This window comes from Uranotaenia lowii, chromosome 3 (assembly GCF_029784155.1).
Source record: "Uranotaenia lowii strain MFRU-FL chromosome 3, ASM2978415v1, whole genome shotgun sequence".
Classification (NCBI taxonomy): Eukaryota; Metazoa; Arthropoda; class Insecta; order Diptera; family Culicidae; genus Uranotaenia; species Uranotaenia lowii.
The window spans coordinates 369,905,360-369,923,086 of NC_073693.1; the positions used below are offsets into that span (position 1 = coordinate 369,905,360).

Here is a 17,727-nt window from a genome sequence, read left to right on the forward strand (position 1 = left end):
GTGCTTCCGGTGTGAGAAAATTAGAATTTACTTCACGCCCGGCGGGTCGTATGCCAAATGCAGAAGCTTACACGGGAAGTGTATCCTCTTTTGGAAGTGGGACACACTCTCAACACGACCACTGGACTGGGCGGACTGGTGGGAGGTTTCATTCTCGGATGGTTCGGACAGATAGACTATTCCTGGAATATCCGTGTCCTAATGGGGTTTTTATGAGCTTCCACTTTCATAGGCATATTATTCAATATACTCAGTGTTACCGAGCATGGCATGACTCAATAATTACAGCCAATACCGCTTTGATTGGTGAACAATACATATAGACATATTCGAAGTGACAGTGCCCAGTTGACCTGCAGGGACGCACCCTACATTCTACACTTTGTCTCTCAACCTAAGGTAAGTGTTTCTGTAATTGATATCAGAATTTTGATAAAGTTTTTCTCACCAAAGATAAATGCTTGTATGATGATTTTTTTCCGGAAAATAGATGCTTTTAGGGAATGTCCCTAGGCCTTTCAAGTATTTTTTTCAATACAAAAACAGAGATTCAAAAAAACGCTCGACCTCTTAGGGTCCCTTTGCCTTATTGATTGAATGCATCACTATTTGCTCTATGGGTCACATATTTTCATGCCGCACCGATCGCCGTATCACGAATACCTATCCCACACACGGCAAAGCCACTGTAGAAATCGGTTCGTTTGTTTATGCAGTGCGAAAGCATTCAGCATTGGCCTTTTTCTGTCCATCAAGCCACACATTGTACATATTTTACCAATTACCGCAATCGAATTTATAGAATATCGCCGCTTGCAAACATCCGACAGCTGGTTGGATTTTTCGAGGAACAGTGACGCTATGCTGTGACACAATGTGGCCTTGACCAGGATGTGCGGATGCTGGGTACAAACGTAATCTAACTACCCTCTACATGCCTCGACTTAACAGAGCAGGGGTTCATATGTATATTTACTATCGTTGCCGGGTACAGTGACTGCTGGCTGGGAAGAGCTAAATCAACACAAATCTCTGCCACGGTACGATGACTGAACCCAGTGGACATGGACATCCCATACGATACGCCTCACCACGGGGCTACCAATTGGTACATGCGAATTCACTCTCATTACATACATACATATGTGATGGATTTCAATTTTCTGGGACAAACATACATCGGGTCAGCAAAACTGAATGTGGGCAGCGGTGCCGGAGCAAGTGACGTGAAGTCAGGCTTGTACGAAGTTTTGATTAATATATCTAGTGATTATCCTGCAATCCAACTTTGGTATGGTTTAAGATCAGCATTTTGATATAATGTTTACGAGTTAAATGCCCAAAACATAAAACAATTGGTTAATATGTTAAAATTTTTAAATGACACAGTTTTTTTTCTGTTACCTCCAAAGAATTTATGAGATCTATAACATAAATGGTGTCCCTTTATATCTAAGCACGATTTTTATACAACCCTGCTCACTCCGGATGACGCTGATTTCTGCTGGGAATTGTTGTTTGAATTTTAACTTAAAATTCTATGTATCGTGAGCTCCAATTTTCATTTTTTTCTTGAAAATGAGAAGCATTTCCCAGAAAAAAGCGCAAAAATAGCGTGCACAAACGGTGTACTATCCCCAACATCTGGGCTTGTGATATAGCTCAGTTGGCAAGTCAGTTGCTTCCTAGAGTTCGAGCCGATCACAGTTGTACTGGATAAGTTTTTCAATGACTGTCCACCAACTGCATCGTTGATATAAGTCGCGAATGACATAAATATGTTTTTTTTATTAATCCTTTTTTTGAAGCGGCTCAATCCATTAGGTTTAAAGAGCCAAGATTGAATATGTTTTTGCATTTTTTACATTTTATTGCATAAACTAGAAATTAGTCACAGATAGAGAACAAGTTTACAGAATAAGATCGATAGCTTTAAAGAATAGATAAAGTTCGGAAAAGTAAGTTAAGTCCATCGCAGCCAACACATCTCTTACAGGTGCATAAGGTTGCCTCCCTTGGGCCCGAAGCGAATCTGTTAATTTCACTCTGGCGATCAAGTGGACCTCGCACGACCAAACAACATGGTCAATGTCGTGATAACCATGGCCACAAGTACAGAGATTGGTGCTAGACAGATTTACACGATACAATAACGCGTTGAAGGAACAGTCATTGGACATGAGTCGGGAGAATGTTTGATTAACCCTTCGTCTCATAAAGTAACAAATTTGCAACAATTAATTAAAGCTGTTGTAACTTTTGCAGAAAACCAACTAGTGAGCTTTTTTCTTCATGGCCATAATATTTCTAACTTCAAGATAACGTTGAATTAAAAAAAAATGACTTTCTGAGTATACATATATAAACTATACCAACTTGAATCTGAAAAATATGAAATATTTAAAAAGGCTTATTTATCAGAGTTTTGACCTAGTCCAATTCACCCTGCGAAAAAAAATTTTGTCTGAAAAAAATATTTTCGCATTTCTAGTAATGCAATTAACACAATTGAATACAATTTGAAGATTTTTTTGATTTTTTGTGTGATATAATGGCCTTTTATTAATTGTTGCAAATTTGCAACATCATGCAACGGTAGCACCTTTAGTTAGGTGTATGGGCTACAAAGTGTGCTTTCTAATGTTTCATTGTTTAAACAGTGTATGTGTTTCCTGATGAAAGTATTGTTATTTTTAATGTTTTATTATCATGTTGTCAAGATATTTTTGAAATAATGCAGGTGAATAAGCCTCTAACTGAACAAAATGGCTGACAACTGTAAAAATATTGGGAAAACCAAGAACAAATTCTTTTGGCTAGATCATCAACCGTTCGTATCATAAAGTAAAAAAAGGCATTGATTACAAAACCTCGTTAAAAATCCTGCATAAAAGTTGAAAAATTGTAATTCTAAAGAGTCACAAATGTATGTATGTTGTATGTTGGTTATCCACCATGGGTGCACGAATTCACCGCAGTTTCTGCCTAAGTATGTTTTCAAATGTATTCTCAGATTATTAAGTTCGATAATATATTTCCAAAAGGTCACATTTAGTACAAATTTATAACTTTTGAGTAGTTGAAGTATTTGTATTAATAGTTGGAATCTATAATTTTCCATATACAACGAGCGCTGTGTTTCTATGATTTAAAATATTATATTGCAATCCCCGGGAAAGATTTTCTGGGTTCGAAATAAATATTTTCACATTTTTAGTAAATTAATTAATAACATACTTTTTTCCATACTAGTTCATTGATTTTTTAAATGTAGTACCCTAGTTTGTGACATGAGTTCCATAATGTGCTTCAATTACTTTTTATCATTTAAACAGTATTTATGATTACAGTATTAATGTTTTCAGAACGAATGTGATAAGGAAACGGTGCATGATGGTGAAATAGCAGTTTCATTTTAGTCCTACTTATAATTCCGTTAACTCTTCAAAATGTGTACCATCGAAAATCGTTTTCGATATTAGACCCTGAACGTTCCCCTTCCCTCTTCGAAATTAGAATCAAATCTAACAGTTGAGTCACCGCAACTATTACGGTTCCTTCCTCTACTAACATGGATTAAATAGTGATCCAATCGGCAAAATGAAACTTATATGTAAATTGCCTTAATTAATGAACCTATGATTTAAAAAAATCAACAAAAGTTATACGAGTGCATTTTGAAGGTATTTTATCCATCGGTTTTCTTTATTAGGGAATATTGAAAGTATTGTTTTTTTGTTTTTTTTTCATTATTGGTGTTTCAATAACCAATGCAAATTGTTTCTTCAACAATTTGTATTCCCTGATTTTCTATTTACTTGGTTCTTTGCAAATAAGTATATCATGTAAAACAATAATTTTTCTGTTATAATAGTTTTATAATTCGTTGTTGTCAGCCGAGAATGAATTTTTTTTTAGATTGTTGTATATTGCGCTTAAGAACCATGAACACGAAAATCATAAAACCACATAAAATCTTTCACAAAAAATGAAGTTACTGAATAAGAATCGGAGATTTGTCGATCTAATTAATCTCAATAATGCATGTAAGCACATACTTAGGTAGGAACTTCGGCGAATCCGTGCACCCATGGTGGATAACCAGCATACATAGGTTCTACCCCCAGCTAAATGGTGTCCAGGCACCAGGTTTACGAAGTTTTTGAGCTAAAACTATGGTTAGTGCAAGATAAACTAAGAGTAAACATTTATATCTAGCTGTCATGTGTGAGGAGAAAAAAGGTATAACCATTTCATGTTGTTGCAAATTTGCAACAATTAATATTTTGGCTAAATACTCGAAATGTGTGAAAATTATATTTTTTCATTATTTTTCCCTTCATGTACTCATCATTGCGCACTATTGAGAATTTTTTCAAGAAAAAATAAAAAATCATGAAATGAAGGGTTAAAATCCCGGCTCAAGTTCAAACCCTTGAACCATGGTTTAAGCTTTGGGATGATCGAATGGAGCCACCGACCCAACTCATCTGTATTCCATTTGCGCTGCCAATTGACGAGAGAATTTTTACTTACTACCGCCGCCGCCGGTCGTGGCCTAGAGGATAGCGTTCCAGTCTTCTAAGCTAGAGTCCATGAGATCGAATCCCGATCACGGCACATATAGTACTCTTTCTCTGGTCTGGTGATTTTAGCATTTGTAAGATGCTAGCCATAATATCCTTGAAAGAAGTTACGCCTTTAGAGTTAAGTAAATTAGATCTTCAAAGAAACATGAAGTTTCACTGAGATCCTATATGTGTGTGTTCGTTTTTAAAAAAAAAAAGAAAAACTCGTTGAAGGAGATTTGACGCTATGCGGAGACAACGGTATTGAATACGTTCGAGTTTGATGAGGTGTGTTTTGGCAGCTGATTGAAAACAGAAACTGCCATACTCCATCACTGAGAGAATTGTTGTTTGATACAGTTTTATCAGATTTTCTAGATGGGCTCCCCACCAGGTGCTGGTAATGGTACTGAGAAAATTAACTCTTTTTTGGCATTATCCTTTCAGATACTCAATATGGGCCCTTCAGGTGCACTTGGAATCAAACCAAACCCCAAGATACTTATAACACCTCGATTGAGTGATTTTTCTGCCTAGGAGTTGAAGCTTAGGTTGAGCAGGTCTATGTTTTTAGAGAAGACTCCGTTTTCTGGGGTGAAAAATCAATCCCCAGCCTCAAAGCCCAGATTGACCATCTGTCTAAAGTATCTTGTAAAAACCTGTGCAGATTGGACTCCGTAGATCCTGTTACAGATACTACACTGTCGTCTCGAAGTTGTCTCAGCGTGCAGTCTTCAGAGATACAACTGTCGATGTCACTCACGTACAAGTTGTACAAAAGAGGACTCAAACATGAACCTTGAGGTAGGCCCATGTACGAGATCCTTCTTATAGCAATATCTCCGTGAGCGAAGTTCAGATGTTTCTCACAAAGTTAGCTGTATAAAATGTTGTTCAAAAGAGGAGGCAGACATCGGGAATACAATTTTTCTGATAACACCTCGATTGAAACTGCATCAAAAGCCCCCTTTATGTCTAGAAACACTGAAGCCATTTGCTTACGTTTTGCGTATGCCATTAGTATTTCTGAAGACAGCAAACCGAGACAATCGTTTGTCCCTTTACCTCTTGATGGTCATAAATATGTTAAAACGACTAGCATCGATACAAACAAAAAATCCCCAACATCTCGTCAATTGGCGAAAATGAAAGAAGTAAGCAAATTCGATTCAGAAGTATGGAGAGAAAAACAGCTTCGTGGACAAAAAAAAAGTTGAAACCGGGTCCGGTGGACAAAACTTTGGACCGGAAAGTCATGCGTGCTTATGCCAGTATGAAAACTGCTTCAGTCCAGGATGTGTCCAAAAACGTGGATCCCCTCTCAGCACTGTCCATCGTACCAGGATAAGGTTAGGTCTATAGACATATTAGAAGCAGGAGAAGCCGAAGCCAAGTCAAAAACAAGCGACTTCCGTCAAACTCCGAGCTTGTCAATCATATGATCAACTGCTGTGTTGAATATCGGTGTGTGACGACCAAATCTATTACAAGTTTGATTACAAAACGCTTCCGAGTGACTAGTATTATCCTGTTCGAGATGGCCAAAGTATTGAAAATCAAAAAATCAAAAATTCACAAAAGAACAGCCCTTAGTCTAGAAAATCAAATTTTCAATAAGATCAGACTCACTAAGGTTGCCTCCTGATTGCCCGGATTTTTTTTACTCAAAGAAAATTTTAAAAGCCAACAACAATTAAGATCCTCAGGATCAAAGGTGTGCAGATGCAAAAGTCATCAATTTTGAGTTAAGAAAACCTAACGATTCTTCATGTTTCAATGTACATCTAGTGCTAAAATCAAAATTTTAATAATTTTTTTTAACACTTTTTCGATTGAATTAAAACGCTGCTCGAATTAGAAAAATATATCAACTTTGAAGCGCGTTTTCTCGAAACTATCATTTAGGCACTAGCACCCCTCTGATCCCAAGCGCCTCAATTATGTATTTTGCGTCCAAAACAATTTTATTTCAACAAGTTTATCCAAATAAACTGGCTGATGTGTTGCGGTGAAAAAACACCTTTTCGCGTTTTTTTTATTCTAATTGAAGAATTCCTAATTAGGCCTGGATATTCACCAAATTTCGGGTTGTAAACTTTGAAATCGAATGCCCGGATTTCGCAAGGTTTTAAGATAAAATAGCGTCGTCAAAGTTAAAGTGATGAAGTTAAAAAAACTCATCATTCCGGAATAATAAAAGAAAATATTTAAAATAACAAACCATTTTTAAAATTAGTAGTTGATAATTTTACTCTCAGATCTTATGTAGAATTGAAATTTAAAAAAGTTGCATTATGTTGATCCAGAATTGAAATATAAGAGTTTCATCATATTCTTTTCTGAATATTCATTCAGATTCACAAGTTGAATTAAGAATATACAATTGAAGAAAAAATTCATATAGAAAATCAAAGATTCAAAATTCTAACCGAAAACTCAAGATTTCGGTCATTGTGTAGTTTATAAATAATCCAACATCAACATCAAATTTAATAAATCTGTTATTGTGTAAGTTTTCAAAAGAAATATTCCGCATATTCGACCGTATATTTAGCTCAACTTTTCGTTGAGCCGAATATTCGGCTTAACGGTTTTTTGTGAGATTCGGCGCCGAATATTCGGTAAAACTCTACTTGAAAGCAATTTAACATGGCCCTTCTATGGAAGGGTTTCAAATTTCCAAAAGTAAAGAAGGAGCATTCCAGAAATAGAGACTCTTTTTCAACTTGCCCATGCATTTTTCTAAGGAATCAGACCAGTTTATATTACGAAACGCTTAACATTTTCCCATACCTTGTAGAATCATGCATATTACATTCTTACATACTTGAAAAGTTCATGGTACCCAACCTTTGCTATCTAAGATCTTGTTCAACGTCTTTGTATGGAAATGTTCGAAACTTTCCACGTCAGAAAGAAACTTAAATTCAAAACATTTCAAAGAATGTTCTGCTCATCTTCAAAGAGGAAAAGGCAATTCATTTCCTTCTCTGCCCGGTTGACAAAAGAGGAGGGAAGTAAAGTCTGTCAACATCCATTAGTAAGAATCCATGTTTATGAGTGTTTTTTTTCTTCTTTTTGTGTTCGACCAAGAGATAAACTGCCGTGCGATTCGTGATCTCTTTTATCACGTGTTTGACTTTGTTGTGCGTATGTATTTGAACCCGAAAAGGAAAAATAAAACAAGACGGAAAACACGTCAAGTCCCGGAAGCGTAGGCAAAAACCTCGGTAAACCACACCAAAAAGGACGTGTTTGGGAAGGCTGCTGGTCCATGATGTGCCCCTGAGGTCACTTGCTGTTAACAGGTTGCCCTCGTCTCTGGCCCCAGCATCCCACGTCCGACGTTCGTTCCAGAGTATTTAGGTACGAGGTTTGGGCTGTGTTCACAAATTTATTTGTTGTTCTCACTCCATCTCGATACGATGGTGAGGGTGCAAGATGAAAAAAGGCTCCCACGGGGAATGAAGTAAAAGTATGAACGTCGAATTCGTTGGCCAACTCACAAGTTGTTTTCATTCGAACAGATGTATAAAAAGTAAACGTTTCATGGATTGAAATGAATCGATTCAACAGAATTTCAGTTTTTTTTCTGGAAAGTTGTGGAAAAATGTGAAAACTCAATATCGTAGATACTAAAATCTTAACGCTTTCGATTCATATGAACAGTTTCATAAAGCAGAATGCTAATTTCCCGGAAAGATCGTATCAATAAAATCTGTTTCAATTTTACTTAAGCAAATGGTTTATTATAAAACATCTTTTTCAAGGGCTTCTTGATTTTTAAGTCGGTTTCTGAAGACCACAGAATTATAACCAACAATTTTTAGAAGCTTCGGGTTGCAGACATTTGGAAAGCCTCAAAATAGAGTAATTTATAGAAATATTAAATTATGCTAGCTAGCTTTTGAAATGATTGCAGGGGGTGTACTCTGTCCCTACTCGCATAACTGTCCCATATGAATTTTCGTAATTTTCATCTAACCTGACAGTTCGTCATTTTGAACATAGGGCTTCATATCAAACAATAAAATAAGAGATTTTGTTCTAGAAATTTTGAAAAAAAATATTAACTTGTGGCTGTCCCATATGAAATATACCCGCATAACAGTCCCATTTGTGAAATATCACGGATTTGGTTACTTTTCAATGCTTCTTTCGGCGAAATAGTCTTTGATTTATTGCTTCGAATCATTTAAAAAAGATTTAAACTCACTTGATATCGAATTATGCACACTAGTTTTCGAAGGCAGGTCAGTAAGAAGGAAGGAATGTCTTCCTGAGCAAAAAACTAACAGATGCAATCAAAATCGTACAAAGATTCAACTTACAATGTAGAATTCACGATATTTTTCCAAAAGTGTGTTTCTTTTTCTGATAACTGCATTTAGAAGTTCAAAAATGATCAAATTTAAGTTTTAGAAAGTAGCTTGGTTAGCAAAACATATTCTGTATGGGACTGATATGCGTGTAGATTTGAAAAAGGTCTCAAATATGTTCACATAACAGTCCCATAACGAATAAAATAATGCTCTCTACGATTTATTATGACAACCTAGAACACATTCCATCAAACGATTTTCGTTTATGCTGAAAGTAATGGTCATAATTAAAATATATATTCCAAAACAGAAAAAGCTGATTTTTTCGCGTGCTTGTTTTTTGCATATGGGACTGTTATGAAAGTAGGGGCAGTACTGGCAAGGTTAAAAAACAACGCCTTTAATATGCAAAAATAAATTTTTAAATTCATCAGACGGTTACCCAGCGAAGAATAAAAAAAAAATATTCAGACCAGTTTTTTTTTAATTTGAAACATGAAATATTGTTTTGGAACGAACAAGGCTCTCTAAACCACTCTAAATTAAGAAATGGCCCAGTAGCAACATGGCGATGCTGCGCGTATTAACGGCTGTGATGCGCGCCAAAATCATCGGCTTTTCCTCGGCAACGAAGAGGGTTTTCCGAAGGGTCCAGCCAAAATCACCCTAAGGCTCGATCTTTTTTTCAAACCAACCATCGTCGGAGGCGGACCACGGTAACAAAGTCAGCGGCCCTTGGGGCCAGTGTCAGAGGTCTAGAAAGGCCAGAGTCAGTTTGTGTCAGAAGTACTTTTAAATGTTGATTAAGTCTAAGTAAAATGTCGGTTAAATACAGTCCACTATTTGTAATGTTTTTGAGAATGAGTGTGTACAGTTTAAATTATCGGAGGAAATTCTGATGCTATCGATTCATGCCATCAGGGACGATCCTGAACAAATATCTTTCTTATATTACAAGTTAGGTTCGTGTTTTGTTTACATAAATTGTAGTGCGGAAACCGAAGATCATCAGCTGGTGATTTTTGAATGAAACTTTTGTTTTCTCATACATTTTTTTAACCAGTTGCGTTTATTAAGGTGTGAATGGATAATATCCGAAATTTTCAGATTTTTTGGCTGTAAAAAATTCCAAATGAAATGGGGGTGTCAAAAACATTGTGATTTAAAAATTTTACATACAAAGCAGCGGTATTATGCTCTATTGTAGTGAACCTTCATATAAGAGAAGCGACATCTGATCCCTCTTAAAATAAAATATGTGGCAACATCGCCGAAGTCTTGGACAAAAAAATCCCCAGCACTTTTTTCTGGCTCAATGTTCAAGCTCTAAAATGAACGCTCCTTCAATCCAACAAAACGACATTGAACTCGATGTCCGAAGGATCGCGATAAACGGTATGAATGACTTGAATTTCGTTAATAATCAGTTAGTTTTCTAACTAGAAACACGATTCACCAAAGCATTGACAAAAATTGCACCTAATCATAAATTCATATGACCAGCTAAAAAATTATCTGTTTGAACTATAACAACAATCACAATACCTTCCTTGGTTGAGTTTTCAATAAGAAAGGTAAAAGCTCTGCGACAAAATGCTCGGATCGATTGGAATCGATTTTGACAGTTCTTTTGCTCGATTGGAATTTTGTGTTTCAGATGTCACTTCTCTTATATACAGGTTCACTACTCTATTGTACAGTAGACTGAGTCGATTTAGGATCATTTTTGAATTTCTCAATCCTTGGGGTTTAAAATGCTTCGTTGAGGTTCAAAACTCATTCATGATTTTTTGCAAAATTTTAAAGTAACATTTACATGAGTTAATTTGAACTTTTATGTTTGTTTGGAAAAATTGAATATTTCGTACTGAAAAATCAACATCATTTTCATTTCTTCTGTGGAACCGAGCTAATAAATTTATTGCTTTATAAAATACGAAGTTACGGTCTTCGAAAAAGTTGTTCAACGAAAAATTTCCTTGAGGGAATTTATAAATTGGCACAAAAACCATAAGCAAGCTCGGTTCCACAGAAGAAAACAAATGATTTTGGTTTTTCAGTACAAAATATTCAATTTTCCCATACAAACCTAAAAGTTCAATAAAAAATTCTGCAAAAAATCATGGCTGAGTTTCGAACCAAGACAAAGTTGTTGACACCAGGATTTGAGAAATTCAAAAATGATCCCAAATCGACTCAGTCAATTGCACAGTTCATTTAAAATCGAAGCAGTACCAACATAAATCTGAACAGCTTAACACACTGCGAACCAAATACGAGATTTCACGTTTTTTTTTTCACAAATGTGCTACATTCATAAGCATAACTCAAATGCTATAAATTTAATCATGAAACTTTATTCTACAAAATTTAACACAACACTTTCGGTAGATCAAAAATATCAAATTTGTAGAATTTGGACCAGATATTTCTGAGATATAGAATATCGAATATTGGTGTTTTCCGGCTCAAATTTCTACGCGGTTGTTAATGTGTTAAAAATGTATTCAGTTTCGTTTCGTCGAGACTACCCTAATTCATAATTTTTTATGGTCTACCAACAAAACGGCTTTTGGCTTTTTATTAAGATATTAATATCATAGTAATAAAGAGATTGCATTCAATTACACCTTTGGCAGCTTCATTGGAATGCTAGTTTATTTATGGCTTTTCTTTGCGAATCTATGAATGGCTTCAATATAAATCGATGAGTAGGGGGAGGGGAGCAAAATAATAAACTAAACAGCAACTCACCTGAACAAACTGCACTGTGAGGGCGGATTTGCCAACGCCTCCACTTCCGAGCACGACAATCTTGTATTCACGCATCGTGGCGATTCCCTATTTGGACTTTTGCTCTAGATTTGCGACACACCGGTTGTCTTCCCCTTGTTCCACTCAAATTCTTCACTGATTATCTGTCACCGGACGCTCTCTGGGCGAAGCTATTAATCTTTCGTCACTCCTACGCACCGGTGTAATTGTGGCACTTTTGTTCTGCAAGATTAATCTGCTAGATTTATTTCCGTTAGCTCCCCAAATTCTTCTCCCTGACTTCGGTCGCAACTGTTTTGGTACACTCTACTTTTGTTTTCCAATTTCGCCTGCTCTGAATATTGCTCATAAGTTTTCCACCAAACGACTCAGCTCCACAAAGCTTTTCCTGGTTGATAAAAAAAGATCGACACACATAATAAACATGAACTGATGCTGTCAGATGATTAGATATATTTCGGTAAATCACAAGTTTATTCTAATAACACGTGCACGGGAATTAACGTAATCTTCATTTTGTATTCACACATTTTCCACGACCTTAAAAATGGCGGTCAGTTATCTTTCCTTTGGGTCGATTATAAATACTACACATCCCGAAGAAAAAAAATTCAAACGCTGTACGCGATTCGATTGCGGAGGCGACTGCTGCCTGGATGACCTTGCTGCCATTCGCGCAGTTCGTTTGTCGCCGGGCGTTGGACGTTCCTAGATGACAGCAGCAGCAGCAGGATGGATGAATGAAGGTACAGAGCAAGCTTGTGTAGTGGCAAAATTCTATATTGTGAGATTATACAGCCGAGATGAGAGAGAGGAAAATTCCAATATCGGTGGCTTGGTCCGGCTGCAACAGATGATGGCCATGTGGGAAGCAATTGCCGTCACTGACTGACTGACGATTCAAATCCGATATCATCAGTACGAATCGCAAACTGACTGAATGCCCTTATGGTGCCGTCGTACTGCCGCTATGCTTGCCGGATAGCATTTTATCAAGCATAACAGCGTGACTGATGGGATATGAATGCTGCTGGCTGGCTCATGGAACCAATACACACTCGGGAAAAGGCGAGACGCGACGACTATGCCGGTGATTCATCGTTAGACTATGACGGTTTAATGATGAGACAAGTCGTTTGAAATGCATTAAGGGCATTGCTTCCTGAACTTGTCTATCGATAAAACTACTGCCCAGTTGCTCATTTTTTTAACTTTAAGATTTCTGCAGGACTACCATATGTCGATGGAATTCGATCGATATGGGCAATAAAAAAAAATTGAGCCATATGTTCGAGTTTCGTTCGTCAAATTCAATTTTCACTGTGACCTGAACGGTAACCTGAATTAACGAAAAAGATAATACTCTTACCGCTATTTTTGGTTATCATTTGTCAGTAATTTTGAGAGCTTTCATAAAACTTCGATCTGAACAAAACCACTCATGTAACGAAAGTCATTGTGCTGTAGTACCTATAAATTAATTATGCTCAATCAATAGTCTTTATTTCAATTGTAGGAGGATAAACCTCCAAAATCATCATCCTGAAGAACTATTTATTTTCAACAAATATTCATATTAAGTTTATAATAAAAATTCAAAAGGTATTAGCAAATAAAACTAACTTTGAAATATATATGAAAAAGCAAATATTCAAAAGATTACTTCCTGTGTAGCTAAAGTTAGCGTGACGGTCATCTCTAAACTCGACACCCTTTCCGATTACTGATGAACGGACTTGGCCGGTTTGAATCCACCACGATTAGTCAGCTCATCCAACAGCCCGTTACACCTGAACAGAATTCCTAATAGTTTTGATTAGCTTTTCGTTTTCCTCACACATTTCTAATACAATCCGAAGCACACCGTATCCAATTTCAATCCAAATTTCATACCCGGTCGTTTCAGGAAACGAAAAATCGCGACTCGTTTTGCCAAACGACACACCACACGTACCAGCCAGAAAGGTAGATGATGGTGGTGTGCTTCACAGCGATTGGACCTGTTCTTTCCGGTTGGTAGATTCACTTCAGGGCGCAGATATCGGCATCTCGAATGCGATGTCTGTCTTTCTATCTCTCTACCGCACACCCACGATACGACATCCAACGCTAAGCGGAATCCCTGTGCTCTTGCAAGGGGTCGTTTTGCGAATTCGCGAGTATTTACTGTGGTGCGTTATTGTATTGCCAATCGAATTCATTTGCACGGTTGAAAATGATGCGAGCAGTTTTCCACGTGTGGCCCCCGCTAGTCAATAGATTATAAAGCGAAATGAGAGAGTCTGTGGAAAGTGTATAATTGATTCATAATAATTTCGCTCGATTTCGGCAGGTTATCCCGAGCTGTTGGGTCAGGTGTGGATAATTGGATTTCGCACAACACAAACTTTGTGATGGAAACGGTCCATTGTTGTGAATATTGAATTACTATTTGGCTCGCGTTGATTCGATTAAACTATTTGAGCATGTGAATCGAAAAGGTTTTGGTACTATGTTGTATCATGTTGTCAAGATTTACAGTCACTTTTCACGTTTTGAAACAACCGGGGTTTGGTTGCAAATCGTAACGGTCGATAGTCTGATAATGGACTACCATCGAACCCCGGTTGTATCGGAAAGCGATGATAACAAACTGAGAAGGCAATCCATCGATATAAATATCCGTCTGAGCTCAAGGGAGCTAATCTGATCACATACCATAATGTATTCGAGTTTGTCTTATAGAATTTTGTTGTAGGTACCAGGAGCTATCGTCGCGAAATTTAGTAAGAAACATTAGCAAATTTTTGTTCTCTCCTCCACTGGAAACGGTCGTATGCTTTAAAGAATCTTCATTTTTTTCAAAGGACCGTAGTCTAAATCAGATAGCAAATACGCAAACAAGTAAACAAATGTTCTGCCATCTCAAAACTGCGCCGTACAATTTTTTTTTCCATACTTTTATAAATATTCACAAAAAATAACTTTCTTGCTTCGAATCGTATTCATTTAGTACGAAGCTAATTTTTTTTAAAGGTTTAGTGACTGCTCTAGCCTATCCACTAGACCACATCAGCGCTATTAACTAAATTCTTCTAAGAACTTTTCATATTATAAAACCAGAAGAATAAGACCATTTCTGTTCAAAACTGTTATGATAGACGAGAAACTGTTTGAGATTGAGGTAATCTTGTTCAGGAACAAATCGGAGATGAAAGTTTTGTAATATTAAATAATTAATCAATTTATAAGCTAATATTTTGGCTTTATGTTAAAACTGACAAATAATTAGGAAGCAATTGGGAGGTATTGTCTATGTAATGAAGTTGTAAAAATGGATGCAGTTGTATTTCCAATCTAGTAAATATTATACTAGATATGTATATGATAGGAAGACTCAGGCTGATGTCATGCTGAAACAACTAGCAACGCAACGCAACGCAACGTTCCAATAAGATTGCGTTGCATTGCATTGGTATGTCATGCTGGCGCGACCTGTCACTTTGAATTTCCCTACAAATCATCACTTCTCTACATTTGATAATGCTTTGAATCGTCTCCTTTCTTTTCGGAGCCATCAAAAACTCATCAAATCACGACCCGGATTGCAAGAATGCCGAAATTTGAACCGACAAAATTCCTTGTTTTTTTTGCCGGAACTAAGATTTCATGAAAATTTTCTCGCCGATGAAGATAGTTTTTAGTTTATTATCACAAGTTCGGACAGATCTTCGTACTATTGTGCTTAAAACCCGGAATCACTGCTTCAAATCGAGAAAAAACAATGTTCCTATTGGATTTCCTACTAGTCGCGCTACTAAACACATTGGCATCAGATTGGTCGCGCTACACAAAGCGACCAGTATGACAGGTCTGCGCGATTTCCATGGAGATCAAATGAGAGCTGATTAGTCGTGTGAACGTTGCGTTGTAGGTCGCGTTGCTAGTTGCTTCAGCATGACATCAGCCTCATGCAGACTACCGTCAGGTGTCTGTAAAAATTGTTTCATCGAAAATTCTGTTCCAATGAAACCATTTATTTGGCAGCACTGTTCATGTTTATCTTTGAACACTCTCCTCTCGCAACGGTAGGCAAAATTTGCAAAACAAATTTCCGGCACTCACCGAGTACTTAAAAAATTCCGACTGGGTCTTTTTTTCTGTCTCGCAGCTCTATGCGGTATCTCAAGAAAGGTCTATCGCACTCATTACTCGACCGACCTATTTTAGCTATTTTATAAAAACCTACACTAGAGAGCAGACAACCGAAACGATCAGCTGACAACCGGACGATATCCCGCACGTAGCGCAACAATCGTGAGTTCCAGAATCATTCAGCAGTCTGATTTGAAGAGGAATCATGGGTGGAGTTCAGAAGCCGTCTTTTCTCTCAACTTAAGGACTCTACGCTTTCACGCTCTGCAACAAAATACACCCGCCATGAGCACCCATGTCAGCTTTATGATTTCCAACAGGAATTTTATATGATTTTAAGCAATGATTAAGATTAAACTAGCCGTTTTCAATGAATTTTCTTTCCAATTGACAGGTTTATCAACATAAAAAGCGTAAAAACGTTTCCTACGATTGTACACGCAATTTTACGAGCACACCAACACTAGCGCAACCAATAAGAACGACACATTCTTTAGCTTTTTCACTTTTTGCTTTTCTTGTTTCTTCAGTTTTTGAAGCGTATTGCAATGATCGAATGCTGGTACTAGAACGACCAGCATATAATATACACTATTTTTCCTAGTTTTTCAACTCAAATCATTCACATGATCGACCGAATGATATTTTGGTCACTTTCTTATCATTACTACTTCAGGCCCCAGCACTGATGATTCAAACTTTCAACTTTTTGTTTCTTCGAACGGCTGTTCTTATTCTTTTTTTCCTCGCTATACCAACACATTCCTATTAGTCAGAACAGGACGCAAGCTAGCTGCACTAAACTAGCCAGCAAAGAAATTCTGCCGAACAAAAACTCACCGCACTTTATTCCTCCAAATTTTTGCTGTTTGGTCTCAAAAATTTCGAAAAAACGAAACCCAGCTTACAGATCTTCTTTCTTTGCTGGAATATCCACGATCGGCTGCCACTGGAACCGGATATCTGGCCAAGTAAAACTTGGATTACGATACACGCCGCGAAATAATGAGGAGAAAATAAGAATATCACTAAAACGATGGATGACTGGACAGCGACTGAACCGATTGGCTCTTTTTTGAAGAGTTCGCTCGCATGCAAACCCAAAAAAGAAACCAATGATGATGATTGTCTCCTTTTTGAAGAGTTCGCTGACTTTGTGGGACGAGAGTGGTCTAAAAAGGGAGATCATCATCATCCGTTCCAGGAATGCCAGCACTCTCTCTAGAGTCGAGTTGGAGTTTATACTAGAAATATTTAAAATTTAAATATTTCAAGAGTTTTTTTTGATTAGGTCGTATGAGCCACATGACAAGTTTCGAGAAAATCGCTGTTGAAGTTTTGTAATCCGTTTTTTATTCTACAATTTTGAATATCACTCAGAGTTGTCTTTAAAAAGCGGTATGCGAAGCGGAAATAGATGAGAATTAAGCTAGTGCACTCGATTCAGGCATAAATTTAGTTTTTCGAGTAAACATGCACTTACGACCTTTGACATTGTGTGATTGGCTCAAACGTCGTTTTGCATACTGGGAAATTTTATCTCAAAACTTTATTTATACTGTCTCAAACTTCGCTAACTCTTACTAATAGCTTCAAATACTTTTTTAAACTTACATTGACTGAACGTCTGAAGAATGGTGCGGTTTTTAGCATGTTTTTTGGAGGATTTTTTTTTGGACCAAGAACCTCAAAATAGAGCATAATAAAAGCGGACTTACGTTTGAATCCAAGCTGCTTTGTCTGGGTTCTTACAGGTGATATGCGCTCTACTGAATCTCGGTTTCTATAAAACGCTTTTAGTTTTAGTAGCGGTCACTATGGAGGAAAAATTATGATACAGAAAATCACTCCATTCATAAAATATATGCTATTAAACTTACCTCGCAGCAAATTGCAGAAGTTTGTATTAATATGATGCTCCAATCACT

General features: G+C 37.0%; 1 protein-coding gene across 2 annotated transcripts in view; it reads right to left on the minus strand.

The window, feature by feature from the left end:
* LOC129751506 (ras-related protein Rap1) overlaps positions 1-16,865 on the minus strand; it is a 44,818-nt gene extending 27,953 nt beyond the window's left edge. The window contains exons 1-2 of one of the 2 annotated variants that reach the window (XM_055747042.1): positions 16,640-16,865; positions 11,645-12,053 (exon numbers count right to left, since the gene is read on the minus strand). In XM_055747042.1, coding sequence (XP_055603017.1) covers positions 11,645-11,719 — 75 coding nt within the window. In that variant the 5' untranslated portion in view covers positions 11,720-12,053; positions 16,640-16,865. The remainder of the gene's footprint in view (positions 1-11,644; positions 12,054-16,639) is intronic. The other variant, XM_055747043.1, reaches the window with a different exon arrangement.
* Positions 16,866-17,727: the final 862 nt, after the last annotated feature.